At 34.4% G+C, this 18,721-nt stretch overlaps 1 protein-coding gene across 7 annotated transcripts in view; it reads right to left on the minus strand.

Moving 5' to 3' along the window:
• Positions 1–18,721, minus strand: part of FAM135A (family with sequence similarity 135 member A) — a 129,635-nt gene that overhangs the window by 45,746 nt on the left and 65,168 nt on the right. For all 7 annotated transcript variants that reach the window (XM_060030397.1, XM_060030402.1, XM_060030401.1 and 4 more), the window contains 6 exons: positions 18,572–18,642; positions 16,966–17,139; positions 14,060–14,186; positions 13,299–13,452; positions 9,290–9,367; positions 5,167–5,216 (listed from right to left, as the gene is read on the minus strand). In XM_060030397.1, coding sequence (XP_059886380.1) covers positions 5,167–5,216; positions 9,290–9,367; positions 13,299–13,452; positions 14,060–14,186; positions 16,966–17,139; positions 18,572–18,642 — 654 coding nt within the window. The remainder of the gene's footprint in view (positions 1–5,166; positions 5,217–9,289; positions 9,368–13,298; positions 13,453–14,059; positions 14,187–16,965; positions 17,140–18,571; positions 18,643–18,721) is intronic.

The raw sequence follows: 18,721 nt of genomic DNA on the forward strand, positions 1-18,721 counted from the left end.
TTATCCCCTTTATTTAAATATTCACCTAAACTGATGATGGAAGTTAAGAGTACTGAATGAGATGCAGAATCTTCTAAAAGGCATTTGGTCTTCTTGAATTGATAAAATAAGAACTTCTAAACAAAGAATAACAAAGGACTATAAGTCAGAATGATGTTTCTCTTTGGTCAAGCATTTTTATCATAAGGACAGGCTTTTCTTCAATACACTGAGGCAGCAGTCAGTCTTCAGGGACGTAGTATCTTGATGCAAAAATCTGTCTTTAATTACTAGTAACACTAAGAAATCTACTTTAAATACATACATGGGTGCTGATCTCATTTTCCTACTGTAAAGATGGAAGAAGTCTGCTCAGATTGAAGCTGAGAGCCATTCCCACCTACACACCAATGATGGCCTCATTTATGGCTCTGGATCACATCTCCCCGAGCTCTAGATCCAGCATCTACTGGATGACTGTACTTGGACAGTTCAACGTGTCCCAAACTGCACTGCACCCTCCCTTTCTAAAAACAAACAAAACCCCCAAATGTTGCTTATCACATATGACCCTCTTTCTCTCAGTTTGTATTGGCTTCTTTTTGAAGTCTGCAATCCAGCAGGCTTTTCTTCCCCAACCCAAACCAAGCTTCCATTTATCTTCTTAACTAAGAGAACACTTAAAACAAAAACTCCGCAGCATTAGTAAGAAAGGAAGGGATCGTGTCTTATTCACTTTTGTGACTCTGGTTACCGGTACACAGTAGTGACTCAATAAATGCTAACTGGACGAATAAATGAATGAATGAATAAGGAATTACAGGCCTCGGATAAGGAAAAAGCTCCCAGAATACAAGGACAAACTCAGAAAACGCTGACAAATTCCAGAATTCTGGAATGGAAGCTAATAGAGTCAACAGATGATAAGTACTGATTCATCAACATACACAGAAATTCTACAGAGGTGTTCTGCCCCAGGAAATGGTTTATAAGTGTTATTAGAAATGAAGCTAACAAGTTTCTCATGTCTCCTAAGAACACACAAAAGATTAAGATGTACTATAAAGAAGCTGAAACCTGCAGTATTGTTTCAGGAATGAATTTAATGGAGTTAGGAAAAGAAGACTAGAGTAAGTATTTGACAGTGATTAAATAGCACTACGTAAGGCAAGCAATGCTACACCTAGTATAATCTACACACAAGTAGAACTAATTCTCCTCCAGAGAGCAAGGCTATCTAGATACCTTGTATTTATTAATTGTATTTCTCAGGGATCATGGCACCAAGGTTCTGAGAAAGGACTTTTAGTATTTTCATTATTGGGAAAAGCATCCCTTCGGGTATAAATTACTCCTTTGGTTTATATAACTCTTTACAGTAAGTGTCAAAATATAAATAATAATCTCCTTTTTATATTAAAAAGGAAATCAGAATTAAGTCTGACAAGATCTTTTATATGTATAAATGTAGGAATAATAAGACCTTACATTTATATATTTTTTTCAAATAACATTCATTATTTTGTCCTATTCATAGAACTCACTGACCTTGTTTGATTACAAAATGGTGCTTACTTTAATAGACTTGGAAATGGGGGAAAGCAAAAAAGAAAAAAATAAAGTTCATTTTAGTTTATAGTCTTCAATTTTTTTCAGTTACAGAGAGGAAAAAACCAGAATCATATATAGCTTTATGCCATTTTCACTGGATAACACAGTATGAGCATTTCCCTACATCATCGAACATTTGTTGAAAGCAACATTTTTAAGGTTGTACAACTTCTTTAGATTATGAGTGTCCCATGATTTCTTTAACCATTGTCCTACTGTTGGGGATTTATTTAGGTTAATGTTTTACAATATTATAAGTTACACTACATATGAATTTCTGTTTATTTGGTATAAATTAAGAAGAAATACTCTTTTTGGCTTTGGATACATACTGCCAAACTAATCTCTGAGAAAGATCTACGAGGTACGAGAATCTGTATCTCAGCGCATCTCAATAAGCATTACATTGTTATTAAAAAATCACAGCTAGGGCTTCCCTGGTGGCGCAGTGGTTGAGAGTCCGCCTGCCAATGCAGGGGACACGGGTTCGTGCCCCGGTACGGGAAGATCCCACATGCCACGGAGCGGCTGGGCCCGTGAGCCATGGCCGCTGAGCCTGCGCATCCAGAGCCTGTCTGTGCTCCGCAACGGGAGAGGCCACAAGAGTGGGAGCTGCACGTACCGTGAAAAAAAAAAAAAGAAAAAATCACAGCTAGGTTAAAAATGATGTCAGAATATTTAAATTTTGGGTTCTTTGATAATTAAATATTTTCCATATACTTATTACCAGTTTTTGTAATTTGGTGTCTAACCTATATTAATATGAAAAATGGGGAATAACAGGTTTCCTTAACGATTTGTAAGATCTCTTTGTAAGACTTATTATTCCACCTCTTGTGTATTCTATCTGCTGTCAAAGTTTACCATAGTTTACGTTAAATTTTATGACGTCCATTTAAATGCTGAAATTAAATACGAGTACATAAAAATTTATTAGTAATATTTGAATACATATAATTTTTTGACACTTAATACAGATGGATATAGAGTAAAGAATAAAACTTTTCCTTCACAGCCCCATCCTTCATTGTTTTTGTTTTTTTTGCGGTACGCGGGCCTCTCACTGCTATGGCCTCTCCCGTTGCGGAGCACAGGCTCCGGACGCGCAGGCTCAGCGGCCATGGCTCACGGGCCTAGCCGCTCCGCGGCATGTGAGATCCTCCCGGACCGGGGCACGAACCCGTGTCCGCTGCATCGGCAGGCGGACTCTCAACCACTGTGCCACGAGGGAAGCCCTGTTTTCTGTATTTTTGTTAAGTTTGAAATGTATATGTATGTGTGTATATATATCCTTTCGAATATTTTATATGTATTCTAATCACACAAATATGATCAAATACATACAGAGCTTTTATTAACATATAAAAATCGTACTCATATTTTTCCAACTTATTTTTTCTTTTAAAGATTTTTGACGTGGACCATTTTTTTAAGTCTTTATTGAATTTGTTACAACATTGTTTCTGTTTTACATTTTGGTTTTTTGGCCCTGAGGCATGTAGGATCTTAGCTCCCGGATCAGGGATCCTACATGAACACCCTGTATTGGAAGGCAAAGTCTTAACCACTGGACTGCCAGGGAAGTCCCTACTTTTTCAATTAATATATCCTAGAGAGCTTTTCAGCATGAAAACAGTACCTTGCATCATAAATGAATACATATATCTTGAATTAAAGAATCCATGTCAATGCATAGAGACTTGCCTAATCCTTTCAAATGGCTACATGGGAATTGACAATTCTTTATGTCTGTTGAAATGTATTAGCACTTCTGCGGGACAGATTCCTAAATAAAAACTGTTTTGTGGCAGAGCATGTGTTTTAATAGATGTTTTCAGAATAGACTGATGAAGTGACCTAAAAAATGTACCAGTTTCCACCCTCACCAACAGCACAGGCAGATACTAGTTTCCCTACACCCTTATCAACAATGCAGATTAGCAGTCACTTTCATTTTTGCAAATTTCATGGTCAAAAAACCCTTTTATTGTTTAAATATGCATTTCCCTGGTTTTCAGTAAGACTTAGTGTCACCTATGTAGCCAACTTGTTCTGCTAAGAACTGCATTTTGTACATTGCCTCTATGCACATCCCTTTTTCCCGGGGGGTGTTTTGAAACTGATGCATAGGACCTCTTTATATATTGTGAGTATTAATCATTTGCCACTTTTAAGTATTGCAAATATTTTCTTCCAGTTTATTGCTTCCTTTCAACTTTATTTATATTTTATTTTGTTTTAAAGAAGTTTCAAATCATCAATACCTTATTTTGTCTTTTATACTATTACTCTGAAAAAGTTATTTCATATCCTAAGATCAGATTGTTTATATATACATGTATATGTAAATTTATCTTCCAAATTTTTCTGGACATTTAACTCTTCAAGTCCATTTAGAATTTTCTTCTATAGTATGGTATTTTACCACACTATTTATGTAACCCGGTATTTTATCATATATTCAATTCTTAAACATATTTAGTGACTGTTTCAGTGCTATTTAGTTTCATTGATTTGTCTTTCTAGTCTTTTAGAGAAGTCCTACTCTATTTCCATAACTGTAGTTTTATATATATATATGTTAGCATCCACTTGGGCAAGTCCCTCTATATTATTATTATTCAAAAGTTTTTCTTAGTCATCCTTATCTTTCTTTAAGTGATCTTTAACATAAGTTTAAAGTTTCCAACAGTATTTTGATACAGACACATTAATATTATTAACTTGAGAAAAACTGGATCTTTCAGAGATCGTTCACCTTTCTGTCTGGGAGTATCATAAATGTTTATTCATCCAAATTTCCTTTAATATGTCAGTGAAACACTGTATTTTTTTTCCATATTAATCACAAACATCTTATTAAGATTATTTCTAAGCGTATATAATTCTTTGGGGCAACTATTATAATGACATTAGTGCTCCTGCCTATGTATAATTTTACAAGGAGAAGGTAAATACCTTTTCCAAAGGGGTCAAGTCCTCATTTAAATTTACATACAGAAATACAACCCGAAGTCAATATATTTTTGTTTGATTCATGTCTCCGATTTCTTCCATTAACGTAGCTAAATAAGAGTGAAATACATAGGGATCCTAAAATAGTCAAAACACTTAGTTCCATGGGGAAGAAAAAGGAAAAATAAAAATCTATTCAATTTAATTGCAAGAATGAACTAGTGGAAAAATGGTCTGAGACAAACTGATCTCTTGAAATAAAACAAACTTTCATTTCTAAACAATATCACTTTACAAAAGTATGTAAGTTTAAGTAATGCTTAAAAAAATTTTTCCAGAAATTCTTTGAGTGAACTAATAAGAGAAAAAGGACACTTCTGATCAGTTAATTGTCTTTGCTATTTCATTTATATGCACAATAATATACATTTTAAAGTTAATTTAACTTCACGTTCAAGTCAAATGTTGTTTGATCAAGTAAGTTGTGTTTCTACCTAGATCAACAATTTTATCTTTGCATTTTAGAAAGGATAAATAATTAATATTTTGTTCAATAAAATACTTAAGAAAACAGATTCCACTCAAATAACTTGGTAACGTGAATTTTAAAAATGCAAGTACCTTGACTTCTTCACATAATTCAGTAAGTCGCGCTTCCACATCCATTTCCTCTGAAAGGAGTAAAGAGTAATTGGAGGAAGTATCTCAATGTTAGATCTGTAAACTGTTTTTGAAATTATAGAAATAAATTAAATTACCTTTAAAAAACCAGAAGGTTGCAAAATATAGGACTATATTAAATGAGTTAAATTTCAATGTAATATATTTTTCTAAACACATTAATCATGCAGGTAATGTGATAATTAGTAAATTCTATGTTCTGATTACAGGCATACCTCGAAAATATTGCAGTTCAGTTCCAGACCACTGCAAAAGAGTGAAAACTGCAATAAAGCTAATTACATGAATTTTCAGGTTTCCCAGTGCATATAAAAGTTACATTTATACTATACTGTAGTCTATTAAGTGTGCAATAGCATTATGTCTAAAAAACAATGTACATACCTTAATTTAAAAATATTTTATTGCTAAAAAAATGCCAACCATTATCTGAGCCTTCAGTGAATTGTACTCTTTTTGCAATAGTAACATAAAAAATCACTGATCACAGATCACCATACTAAAATAATGATAATAATGAAAAAGCTTGAAATAGTGAGAGAACTACCAAAATGTGATACAGACACAAAATGAGCAAATGCTGTTGGGAAAAATGCTGCCAACAGACTTGCTTGCCATAGGGTTGCCATAAATCTTCAATTTGTGGAAAACACAGTATCCGTGAAGTGCAATAAAGTGAGGTATGCCTGTATTAAGTAGCGGGTTTCTGTTCTCATAAGAGGCTAACGCTGTCAAGGAACTACTGACTATATACCTCAAGTAACTTGCACAACTGCACCACAGAAAAGATAAAACATACAACTAAGGTTTTATTGCACTTCACATATTATAAATTCTAGTGATCTTAGTATTTTGTATTACATATGTACATGCTTCACTTTTTACAAAAGCTCCGCTTTTTACAGTAGCTAATAGTTCAGGTCAAAATAATTTTTATAACCAAAACGTATATAAAGCATGCCTGGAATATAAGCTGTTTAATGAAAATGAATGACAAAATCCTTTCCGACAAAAAGTAAGTTTCTATTTTAGTTTAATAAATTCAGTTGTCTATCAGACAGTCTAAAACCGAGGCAATTTTTTCCCATATAATCCTGACTTATTTAATGTATGCTACAACCATTTACAAAGGGGGGTGCAGATTAATTTACAATCAAAATGGTAATATTTACAAAGGAGTACAGAAACTTAACAGAATAGAAGACTTATTAGTTACTTTTTGCAGGGAATACATTTCGCTAAAGCCTGAAATATCATGTTTAGATATACTCAGTTTTTCTTCAGAAATCAAACTAAAATGAGTTCTCCTAAGAGAACTCTAACAGCATAGCGTCAGCACACAACATTCCATAATCGTGTGGCTCTAAGGGAGTTTAACTGATCATTCTCACACAAAAGCAAGAATACATTCTGTGACACCCTTGAATTCATTCATCAGCTCACTGTCTCGTAAGGTATACTGAATGCTTACTAGTTGATAAAAAGAATGATAAACATTTAAATTTGATAAAATAAGCAGTTACACTGATGTGCTGAACACAACCAAGCTATGATGGGAACAACAAACACTCTGTTGGTAACTAAAACCAGGAGGACACACAAATGTTTTGGAATTCACCAAATATATAAATAACCCACTGATAACTAAAGAAATCTGCTGAGATTTCAAAAATCATTTCACAGTCAGGTAAATCAGTGGCTTCTAATGTTAGGTTTTCCAAAAAAAAAGAAAAAATCTGGCAGACCCTGTATTAAAATCATAACTTCCATATGCCAACATCATCACATGTTTTCATATCACTCATGATGTTTTCCTTTGATAGAAGAAAATCAGCAAAATTGGTCTTAGTAGGTTACATATCCTACCTATGAATTTTTAAAAAATGAAAATAAACTTTTTAGAGTTTTGATACACTTTTCTCATCTTTACATACAAGAGCCTAAGTGCAGAAACTGGTCCATTTGCATTATGGCTCGTGAGAGCTACTTCAATGCAAACACCTTCAGGGATGCTTAAATGCTAAACTTAACTTCAAAACCTTTGAGATGAAATGATTTCAACATCATTTAGGATTTTAACTGAGTTTAATTAATTTTTCCTTTAAAAATGCCTATATATCTATTTATACAACTGTATAGAAACGTATACAGGTTATTTTCTTACAAGTTTTCTTTTCGGCAGCGCCATGCGGTGTGATCTCAGTTCCCCAACCAGGGACTGAACCCAGGCCGTGGCAGCGAAAGCCTGGAATCCTAACCACTAGGCCACCAGGGAGCTCCCTACACACTTTGTTTTACCTTGGCTCCTCCTGCTAATTGAAGGTGGCAGCTTAGAACACATCCTTCCATAGTTTCAAATATATACATATATGAGATCTGGAGTCACTGCTTTCCAAAAATGGGTGTATTTTACAAACGTGCTGCGATTTGCTTTTTTTCTCTCAGCACTACTCCATGTAAATGGGATATGCAGCCCTAAAGCACTTTTTTCAAATGGCTGCATAATATCCCTTGGTGTGGGTACCTCAAAGTCCATTCTTTGCTGAATGATGGGCATTTATCTTTGTTTTCAGTGTTTTGCCACTAAGAATACTGTGATCAATGTGCGTGCACATATACCGTTACATACGAGTACTCCTTTCCGTGCTACAGATGAACAAAAATGGAGTTGCTAAGTCGAAAGGTAAATGTATCTTAAATTTATCTTCTAAATCTATCCACCCTCTCATCTCCTCATTCATTCAACAGATATTCATAGCATAGTTCAGATAATACCAATACACTGCTAGGAGTTAAGGATGAAAGATATCTCAAAAAAAGTGTTATTAACGAACTTCACTATGTTTTAGTTTCGAATCAAGTCTTTTCCCACTCAACCAAATACTGGGCCCTTCTTTATATAGGCCTTATTATATGAGCAGCGTTTTTAAAAATTATTTACCATGCTTACATCTAAACTGATAGGCTGACAATACAATAGTTAATGAGAAGTATATTTTTATTGCTAAAAAGACCACTAAAACATGTCATAAATGACCGTTTCACACCATGAATTCTTCAATTTTATAGTTAAGTTACTTAATGAGAATATAAAATTATATTCTAAAATAATGATCATAAATAAATCTTCAACCTTTCTTTTTTCCTTCCTGATAACAAGATAAGTTTCTCACTTCACAGTTTTAGTGAAAACTGACACAATTTAAGTATTTCTGGGCTAGTTTTCATTTGAGAAATGTGGAGAAAGATTTTGGCTCCTTAATTTCCTTTTGTCCATACTTCCGAAAACTGAGAAACAAATGCTGTGATTTAATTTTATTTTTTATTTCTACAGCTTTTAGTAACTTTTAAAAAATGTAATAGTGATGGTCTATTCAACACCAAGTAAAAACTTTCAGTATACTTATGGAAAGATAATAAATTAAGTACTATTGCTATTCAAGAACAAAAGTCTATAACATATAGGGAAATATATCAATAAAATAATGAGATCGCAATATTTCCTTTCAAATGTGTAACATATCTGGTTAGTGGCGACTTGATATTACTGTATTTTGCTTTTTAAACTTAGAACAATAAAAAATAAATACAAATTGACTCAAAAAACAAAGCCAGATACTAAAGATGCTTCTCTCTTTACTTCTGTAATGCATGAAATTAGCTTCAGTTTTTAAACCACATTTTATTAACCTTAGCCCTATCCAAAGACAAACTGACTTTGAACAAATTTAAGGCATTACCATTAAACCAACAAATTCTGGCAATGAACATGGTTTCCAAAAAGTGCTCTTTGTAGGAACTCTAAAATGAATATGTTAAAAGCCAAAGAAATCTTTGCATTTAACATTTCCAGTTTTAAATAAAAACTTCAATATTAAAATTAATTACAAATTAACCAAAGCTTATCTACAAACCAAATTGATTCTAATAGTAAGTTCTTACATAAGGGTGGTAGGAACATACAATATTAAGAAATACATATTTATGAAATTTGACACTAATTTAAAGCAAAGTTTCCTGCTAATTAAAAGGGATTATTTACTTAACCTATTTGTAAACGTACCTAGACAGGTGTCTTTCTGGGTTGGTGGCTGTTTTCTTCTGAGAAGGCGCTCATAAAGGACCTGCATGTTGGCCTTGGCTAGTTATAAGGATTGCACACAGCACTAGTTACTATACTCCTTTTACAATAAGATTTATTAGAATTTTCCAATTTGTTATTGATAGTTTTAGTATTGATGTGATAGTGCAGTTAGATTAGAACACTAAAGCAAAATCTTTCAGTTAGTTAATTAGCTTATTAGAATTACAAATGATGTACATTCACGTTTATGTTACTTTGTTCTTTTCTCTCTTTAAGTGTATGTGCCACTCAACATTTCATAATCCAATATTATTTTTATGTTTTAGTTTCTTAAACTCAGAACTTTAGAGTTGGCAGGGGTCTCAGAGATCAGCGAGGTCAACCCCCTGCCTTTACAAGTGTAGAGACCGGGGCCCCAAAAGGTTACAAGACTTGGTAAAGCCTAGATTCCAGAATCCCTGACACCCATTTTCAGTAAGGGTTCCTTGCACCAAACCAATATTTAACTGTATGTCATCAAAAAAATGTACATCATTCATCTACGAGAAAAGAAAAAGACACAAGCAGAACAGAATTCAAGGCATTATTTTTAAAAAGGGAATAGAGTTTAGATACACTCCTCACACACCATGGTGGAATTTAAGACTTTTAAATATATACATATTTGAAAACTCAAGAAAAGTGCTAAATAGTAGAAGGAAATAGAATACATCCTCTAATCAAGAACTACTTTACAAACTTACTAAAACTGGTGAATATAATGATGTTTAGTCAACAGCGTTTTACAGAAATATTATCTAGTGCCTACAGTCTAATTTTGCTAGGATAAAAATAAACAATGTTAATAGTTCAGAATATGCAATAGTTTTTTTTGAATAGTTAATAATATTTTTAGATGTTTTCCTAGAATATGCATTCAAGAATAAACTAAAATTCACAATAAATAGAAAATATAAATAATGAAAAGTTTAAGAATAACACAAAGTATCACTGATAAATATTTACTGAAGATGAATCTTGAATTTAAAAATCCCTAGGAAACTACGATAAAGTATGTGCTGATGTTTATGTACTTTTCAATTATCAACAAAAACTGTATTGTGCTATTTCATTCATTCATCCATTCAACAAACATATTTTGAGTAAACACCATGTGTAAGGTACTAATAATTTTATTCTGCCACTATTATTTACTTATTTGAAACTGAAGTCTAGGGGTTTGCTTTAGAATTTTATTTTCTGATAAAATATTTTAAGCAAATAATTTGGAATAAAATTGATATTCATTTAGTAACTGACTCCTGAAATTAAACATAAGGGCTCTTTTAATTATGATATTTTCTACATTATATTCATAAGCCCAAAGTAAAACATATATGCCATAAAAGCCATCCTTACTCCAAAGTTAAAAATCTTATAAATAAATGAATTATCATACTGAAGTTAGATAAATTAGTGCTAATACTGTCTAAGCTATTTGAAATAAATCTTTGCCTTTGAAAAGAGATGCTTGTTTCCTTTAAACATTATTTCCTTTTGTACAGAAATATTTTTTTATAAGTTAAAATGTGGTTCAAGTGTTTTTCCATTCGGAAACATTACACGTTAAAACTCTGAAAATTCCGTGCACGCAGCATGGACAGGCCCACCTCAGACAGGGCTCTCTGTACTAACCCACAAGAACCCCACCCAGCTGTGGGAGTCTCTCCTGTCTCTCTCAGTGCTGAACTGACTCCTTATTAAGGGAAAGGGGATGTCAAAGCTCTTCAAAGACCTAGAAGAGGCCTGCTCTTTCCTCAGCACTTTGCTCAGCCCAAAGGAATTCCTCCGTTAACCAGTTTTCCTTGTGGAGCTTCCTCACGCCTTCTGCTTTCTGGATGCCCTCCTCTTCCCTTCCTGATGCATTCAGCACATCTGGACCCCTTCAATCCTCCTGCCCTTAGAATGGAAACCAGTTTGCATAAACAGTCCCAGTTACTTACAGGTAGTAAGTGACAGCAATGGTGCACACATGCACATGCAGTGCTGAGCACTACACGATGATGCTCCACGAATTCAACATCCAAACTACTAACAGATTCTCCTATAGAAATGCCATTCCACGTGGTTTCTGTGTCATACCACTACTTTTCAGTAACATGGTATCACCCTTCATTAACATTATGGTTTAATAGTTTTGTGGTCTGACCATTAAACCTAAGTTAACCAAAATGTATCATATAATTCTCCTAAGAAAATGTGTTTGAATCCCAAAGAACCAAATTAAAAAATACATGAAGCATAATTTTTCCATTAATTGAGGATTAGTGATAGCTTAAATTAGCTCTATTCTACAAACAATTCTTTCATTTTCAAAAAAGAACATTTTTAGAAGTTTACATTTGAGGCAGTGGTCTCTTAAAGGATTTTCCTAAGGGAAATAGAAGATTCTAAGTACATGAAACAGCAAGGAAAAAGAATATTCCAGAGAATAGTAATCAAAAGGTTTCTGTACTACCATTTTTGACTTGAGGAAGAATACATGAGCAAGAAAGAACAAACATTTTCCTACTGCTTGTAAAACTGGGGATACATTGAGATCCTTGAATTAAACATTCTAAATAGTCAACTGAATGATATCTGTTTCTAGTCAAGTCAGGAAAAGTGTGCACTCAACTGACTGATAATGAAATTAATCCAACCCGTGGGAGCATCTGCTGACAGGCAGCCAGCCTGTTCTCACAGCTGAACTTCAGTGAGGTACAGATCACTTTCTTACAATTCTTTTGTATCTCAAGACAGGCAGTTATAAAAACGGGCTAATTAGTCTCAAACCCAAGAATTATTTTCAGTAACTATTTTTGATAGTGCATCAATATTGTTAAAAGACAGATCCTTGAGGAACAAAGAAATAAGAACAGTGATTAATTTCAGTAAAATTTAAAAAGTAATTTCTGATTTATTCAAGTATGTAATGATGAAAATAATTTATTCTAAAGAGAATTAAAATGTGCTTTTTATGATGAGCTATTAGCTGATATTTGAAAGTAAAAGCTTATAAAACTTTCATAAAATGTCTGAATAAAAACATTTTTGCAAATCTCAATAATTTATCTTCTGTGAAGTGATATATGTATTTTGCAAACTACAAGTGGTATACAAAATCAAGGCAATATGATTTTTTATTGTGTATTACAATATACATGCAGATATTAATGTCAGACAAAAACCAAAGACTAGTGTTTTAAAATTATTTGAAAAATTTTCAGAATATTAAAACTGAGTAATGTTATTATTTTCTGAAATGAAATAAAAGAAATAAGATCTGAGATCACTTAAAACCAAACATATGGGGCTTCCCTGGTGGCGCAGTGGTTGAGGGTCCGCCTGCCGATTCAGGGGACGCGGGTTTGTGCCCCGGTCTGGGAGGATCCCACATGCCGCGGAGCGGCTGGGTCCGTGAGCCATGGGCCGCTGAGCCTGTGCTCCGCAACGGGAGAGGCCACAGCAGTGACAGGTCCACGTACCGCAAAACAAAACAAAACAAAACAAAAAAAACACCAAACATATTTAAAAACAAAGGTCCCAAGTACCTACAATCTGCTTAGACTGTTAGATATTTGGAAGTATGGATTTAATTTATGTTACCTAATCTATCTAATTTCTCTTCCCTATCTAATAATTCTATGGATAATTACATTTGTTTTCTAGTAAGCTTTCTGCTTGTATTCTAAGAGAAGTAGTAATATTGACATACTGTTCAAAAAAATCTACCAAAAGACTCATTTCAAACTTAGCACCAAGAAATTATTTCTCAGTATCATACAGTTTTTTTTAATTTCAGAAAGTAATTATCAAAGATTGAAAAAGATGAAGTTGAGAGAGAAGCAAAAGTGAAGCACATAAACTTGGTTTTAGTACAGAAACTATGGCCAAGCTGATAACTAGCAATATGAGAATGAAGAGAGTGCCTTGAACTAAAGCAGAGGTCTGGCTACTTTCAACATACCCAGTTCTAGTTTCTGACAAGAGGGAAGCTCTTCCGTTACCGTAATGAAGTAGCTGTGCAGCCCCTTGAAGGCCAGCAGGAGGGTGGCGCAGAGGGTGTAATGGAAACGGTAGGCGTGACGCAGGAAGGAGTCTGCAATGACGAAGCTGAAGCCCTAAACAAGGAGTCGATTTGGGACACACTGTTAGTAACCAAGAGTCTAAAAATAGCACCCTTGAAGCTTAGAAAAATAAAGGACTTACAAATCACAGTTAATTCTAAAACGGATAAGAAATCTAGCAATATCTTAGGGAGTTGTTCTCATTCATACAAGTAATTTAAACACAGGAAACTTCGACTGAGTGGTACTCCACTTTTGTAGTCTGAGCCCCCTTTTCTTTCAGGGGAGTAATGGCTGTATTCATACTGCTGGGTCTCAACTCTGGGTCTCAACTCTGGCAGTGACTCTTTACAAGCACCTTTGCAAAAATGATTCTACCAGTTGTGTGAAGGGAGCAGGGGGAGAGAGTAAGTAATAAAAAAGACCCCGGCTGTCAAAGGTCTCTATCCATTAAGTCTTGTAAAATCTTGAGGTATCAGGTTCGTTTTCAAAAAAACAACTGGAACCAACCAATTTGTTAAGATCATATTTAATTAGATCTGTAAGTTGTTGATCTCAAATAATGAACAGAAGAATGATCACATTCACAAACATAACAGTTAAAACAAATTTCATTCAAAGTAAGAGAGAAAAGAGGATTTATAAACATATCAGTTCTTACGTCTGGTGATAACTGTTTTGTGTAGTTAATACCAAAGACCACACTTTCAAGAGTAGGAATCACAGAATCTTTGTTTTGTGCTGGTGCATTTCTGTTTAACCAAGTAGTCTTCACAGGGCGAGGAAAGCTGGAGGAACAAGCATCACATTATTATTGTCATAAGAGTCTATTTATAGTGTTAAGTTAAATGTTTACAAAAGAAAGTCTTAGAGGGGCAGAATAAAAAGCAAGGGATTTGCAAGGCTATGATTTCTAAACTCTTCTTAAAGTAACTTTACAATTTTTCCTTTAAGAATTTGAGATAAAGTACTGGCTAACTATAAGAAGGCCAAAGCATTTGACTGGTTGGCAGTTTGGCAAAAGGGAAAAGACAGGAAAGTAAATCAAATGTACCATAAGCAGAGAGCAGCCTTCATTTGCAAAATGAATTTGCTTTGCAAAAATGAAATATCTAGATCCTAGCAACGAGGGTGTTGCAAGTCATTGGTAAATACCACTTGCTATGAAGTGTTTCTTAAAATTGAGCCTTAAAAAAAAAAAATTGAGCCGAAGAAGCTATATTGAAAAAAATCAAGTATAAGAAACAAGTTATACAAAAAACAAGCAAAGAAAAATCCTAACCATTAACTCATTGATTTAATGTCTATAGTTGGGTTGATCATAGAAATTGTTTTATATAAATATAACATTTAGGGACTTCCCTGGTGGCGCAGTGGTTAAGAATTTGCCTGCCAAGGCAGGGGACACGGGTTCGAGCCCTGGTCCGGGAAGATCGCACATGCCGCAGAGCAACTAAGCCCGTGTGCCACAACTACTGAGCCTGCGCTCTAGAGCCCGTGAGCCACAACTACTCAGCCCACGCACCACAACTACTGAAGAAATTAAAATAATAATAATAACGTTTAAATATGTAATACTGTAAGCTAAAAATTTTTTCAACTAGTTTAGAGGACTAAAAAGTCCAGCTATAACAAAACTCCAGGAAAAACCCTGCATTTATAGATGCATAAATAGTGAGGAACACTACTGTTAACAGGACCCTTCTACCAGCATACCACCAGCAAAAAGCCTTCCTTCCCCTTGCCTTGCTTTCCTTCCCGACCCTCTCCTTTACAGGCAAAGAAGGGCACAGCTCTAGCAGCGAGAGAGGGGACATCAGAGCCCAGGGCAGTGACGGAAAGAGCAGCAACCCCAGTTGTCACAGGCACCTCAGTCTCTTCTCCCATCGCCAATCAGAGCCAACAGCTAGTCCTCTTGGCTTCTGATTCTGAGCCAAAAATGTCCTCTCCTTGCAGTGAACGGTCTCTAGGAGATGAGCCGCCTCTCCCCACCAGTCTGTGCAAGAGCTGCAGTACCACAGGAGGAATCGCACTGAGTCACCAGGATGAGCTCTCCGTACTCAGCGATTAGAGAGCAGCAGTGATAACCCGAGCTAACCGCTAGAGACTGTTTGCGCATTTCTTCCGAAAAGAAATGAAGCCATTGTTATAAAGAAAAAGGAATGCTTGAAATAGCTTCGTTAGGGATTCTTACTGAAATTACAAAACTAAGAAACTCGGAAAAATACTGGAATGTATTTTATAAACAGATTAAAAACTTTTAGCATTAAAACCTAACAGGCTATTCATATAAAAGTAATATTGTATACTACTTATTCGAAAGTTATACTTCTAAAAAACATACTTTCCTGTCAAAGAATTTTCATTGAGTTATCATGCTGTTAAAAATTAATTTATTTAATCAACATCTAAAATTGTTTTGAGTAAGTTTATAATAAAATTATATATAATCATAGGAACACTTTCCTGTGTACAAAAGTTATAGCAACTGAGAACAAGCTCTCAAAGGTCTAACAGGAAAGACAAAAATGGCAAAACAACTAGCTCCAGATCTTACTACAGAATAAGGAAGGCAAAGCAGGCCATCAAGAGAAAGAGACTTCTTCCTGGCCCCATGCTCTAAAGACATCACGGGACAACACAGGGGAAATGCGGCTCACAATTTTTACAGCAACGTAAAGACATGCAACAGGCTGTTACTTGGGGGAAATATGTTACATTGTCTTGGTTTTCTATAAATTCTGAAGTAGGTAATTCTACAAAATCACCTACTTAGTTTTCTGATAAGTCAGTTTAACATTATAACCCTTAAGCATCATCCCTAACATCAGTTGCTGGAATAAAATTTGCATCAGAAATTGTAAAGTAGTTCAGAAGTCAAGTCAATTTGGAGTCTTTTCACATAAGTTACTGATTTAAAAGTGTCTATCTGTTACCCATGCCACAAGGATGATGTCTTATTGTAAGAACTAAAGAGCTTGAACTGTATTCTTACATTAATGAAAGACAACCCATCTCCCCATGGAAGAGAGCAGAAAAAATAATTATCCCAATGAATTTATTATGATCCAGAATATCATGTACCTTTAGGCTAACATGACATAGTTTAAAACTGCTTACTTAGTAAAGATCCATAAAATTGGTTAATAACTTAGAAAACAAGAATTACTGTATAGATTTAAGAAGATAAATTAGTCTAGAGAAAAGACACAAAAACTATGAAAAAATGAATACACTTTCCCAGAGAATGAATAGTTACAGTCAGCATTGCATAAAAACAGAGGTGCAGACTAAACAATGCTGTATGGTTATTTCCATATTGCATTACTTTTCTTGGTCAGTTTATTTGACAAAGAATGCTCCATATTTTTGTAATAAAAAAGTCATCAATCTAATGTTCCCATGCTCTTATATTTTATTAATACTTTAGTATAAAAATGAAAGTGTTTATTAAGTAAGTGTGACTTTAGAAATTCCTATTTCAGTTACCTTTATCAAAGTATATGTTTTCATTATAAAAGTAAAAGATACTATGTAATTAAGGAGCGGGAAAGTGGTTACATTTACCTTATTAGTGGCTGGTGTAGTGCAACCAACGACGCATGGACTGTCACAGACACGACAGAAAGGTGGAAGTAATCAAACATGACATTGACATGGTGATGGAGGCCTCTTTGGAGGCTAAAGTGCAGCTTCAGTGTTCGGCTGCTTATTAGCTGCAAGGCGTTCAGATCATCTGCCCTATAAAAAGCAACATATTTGCTTATTAGTACGAAAATTTAGTAAAGGCAAACATTTTGTAGCATAGTTTAAACTATCAAAACCTTTAATTACTTAATTATTTTTTAAAAACAGAATGAGAATAATTTTTAAAGCATCACATTTGCATTAGACAGTAATATGAAATCTAACAGTAAGAAAATAACCAGATCTTCTAGTTTTCTAACTATACTTACAGTTTCCATGTTAATGGACTGTTTTTCACTAATGCCCCTATAAAACGAGTCCTTTTTGATACTTTACGAAATACTCTCATCTTAAAATTTTACTCCATAGGGAATACTGTTTATAATAAAGTTGCAGTACAGTGTAGGTCAAATCCTATTGTGCTAAATCCCAAAAGGTGCTTAAAATTGTTTTTATGGTACAAAATTTTGTTATTAAGTATTGCTCAAAAATAAGCAGGTATCAATAATTGGTATATATTTTATTACAGATATTTAATCTGTCATTAGATTTACACATACAAAAATTGAAACAATGCCATGAAAATATGTCCAAATATATATCTATTTTTAACCAATGTGTACATTATAATTACCTACAGCTAATTAACTATTTACTCATTTCAGCTTACTCCACTTATAGAATTGACTTCTTTTAAAAAAGAACCCCTCAAGGAATTCCCTGCAATAAACAAGTATTACAGAGGAGCAGTAGCCACCACGTAAAAAATTCTTATTCCTCCATGGTAGTAAAGATGACATCTCACAAGCAGACCTTTGAGAAATGTAACTGCTTAGACATTTATCCCACATGTAGTCTGAATTTATATACAATTTTCAAGAAGTATTTCTACAGGTACATTTGAAATGAAAAACAACCCCACGAAAGTAAAATAGTAAAATGGATCTCTGATTCTTGTTTTAAATGAATACAAGCACAGTTTGTCCCTAAAATGTATGACTGTATGTCCGGATGTGTGGACAAGTTCAGGGTAGCCAGTCCTAAAACTTCATGGACTCTGGAAACAACTGTTAAGTCTAAGAGTCATCAGTCTTGATAACTCTCTGAATATCAAGAGAGTCCCACCTGAAGGTGGCATCACTCATGCCACCAAGAAAGATAAGCCAGTGATGCAGTGGAATAGAGCTCGGTTGTGTTTAAATGCCTCAAGGCAGTGGTATTGTATCAACTGTGCAATTTCTAGAGTCTAGGAAATTGTTTCATGTTTCTTCAAGTCGTCTGACTTTGCTACCTGGAGCTCATGGAAACAGCATGGGCACAAAAAAGTAGGCCTAACCATTCCCATGAGACTCTCCCAGAAGGGAGAAGGAGTCCAAAATAAAGAAGGGGGTAGGCTGGGTTCTAAGAAGAAAATGGGGACTCTAATACAGATAGATAACAGTCATGAGTAACTTACGATTTTTAACTGTTTGATTAGCCTACTTACGAATAATCTCCATCTGTGAAGTGCAGATCCAAGGATAACAGAAAATTCATTTCCTCAAGGGTTTCTTCAATCTGAAGAGAAATTATACTATGAGCTGCCTTTTGAATATTTTATAGAAAGTTAGAATATGCCTTGAGGCTTTACAAAAAA

The sequence above is a fragment of the Delphinus delphis genome, chromosome 14 (assembly GCF_949987515.2).
Source record: "Delphinus delphis chromosome 14, mDelDel1.2, whole genome shotgun sequence".
Lineage (NCBI taxonomy): Eukaryota > Metazoa > Chordata > Mammalia > Artiodactyla > Delphinidae > Delphinus > Delphinus delphis.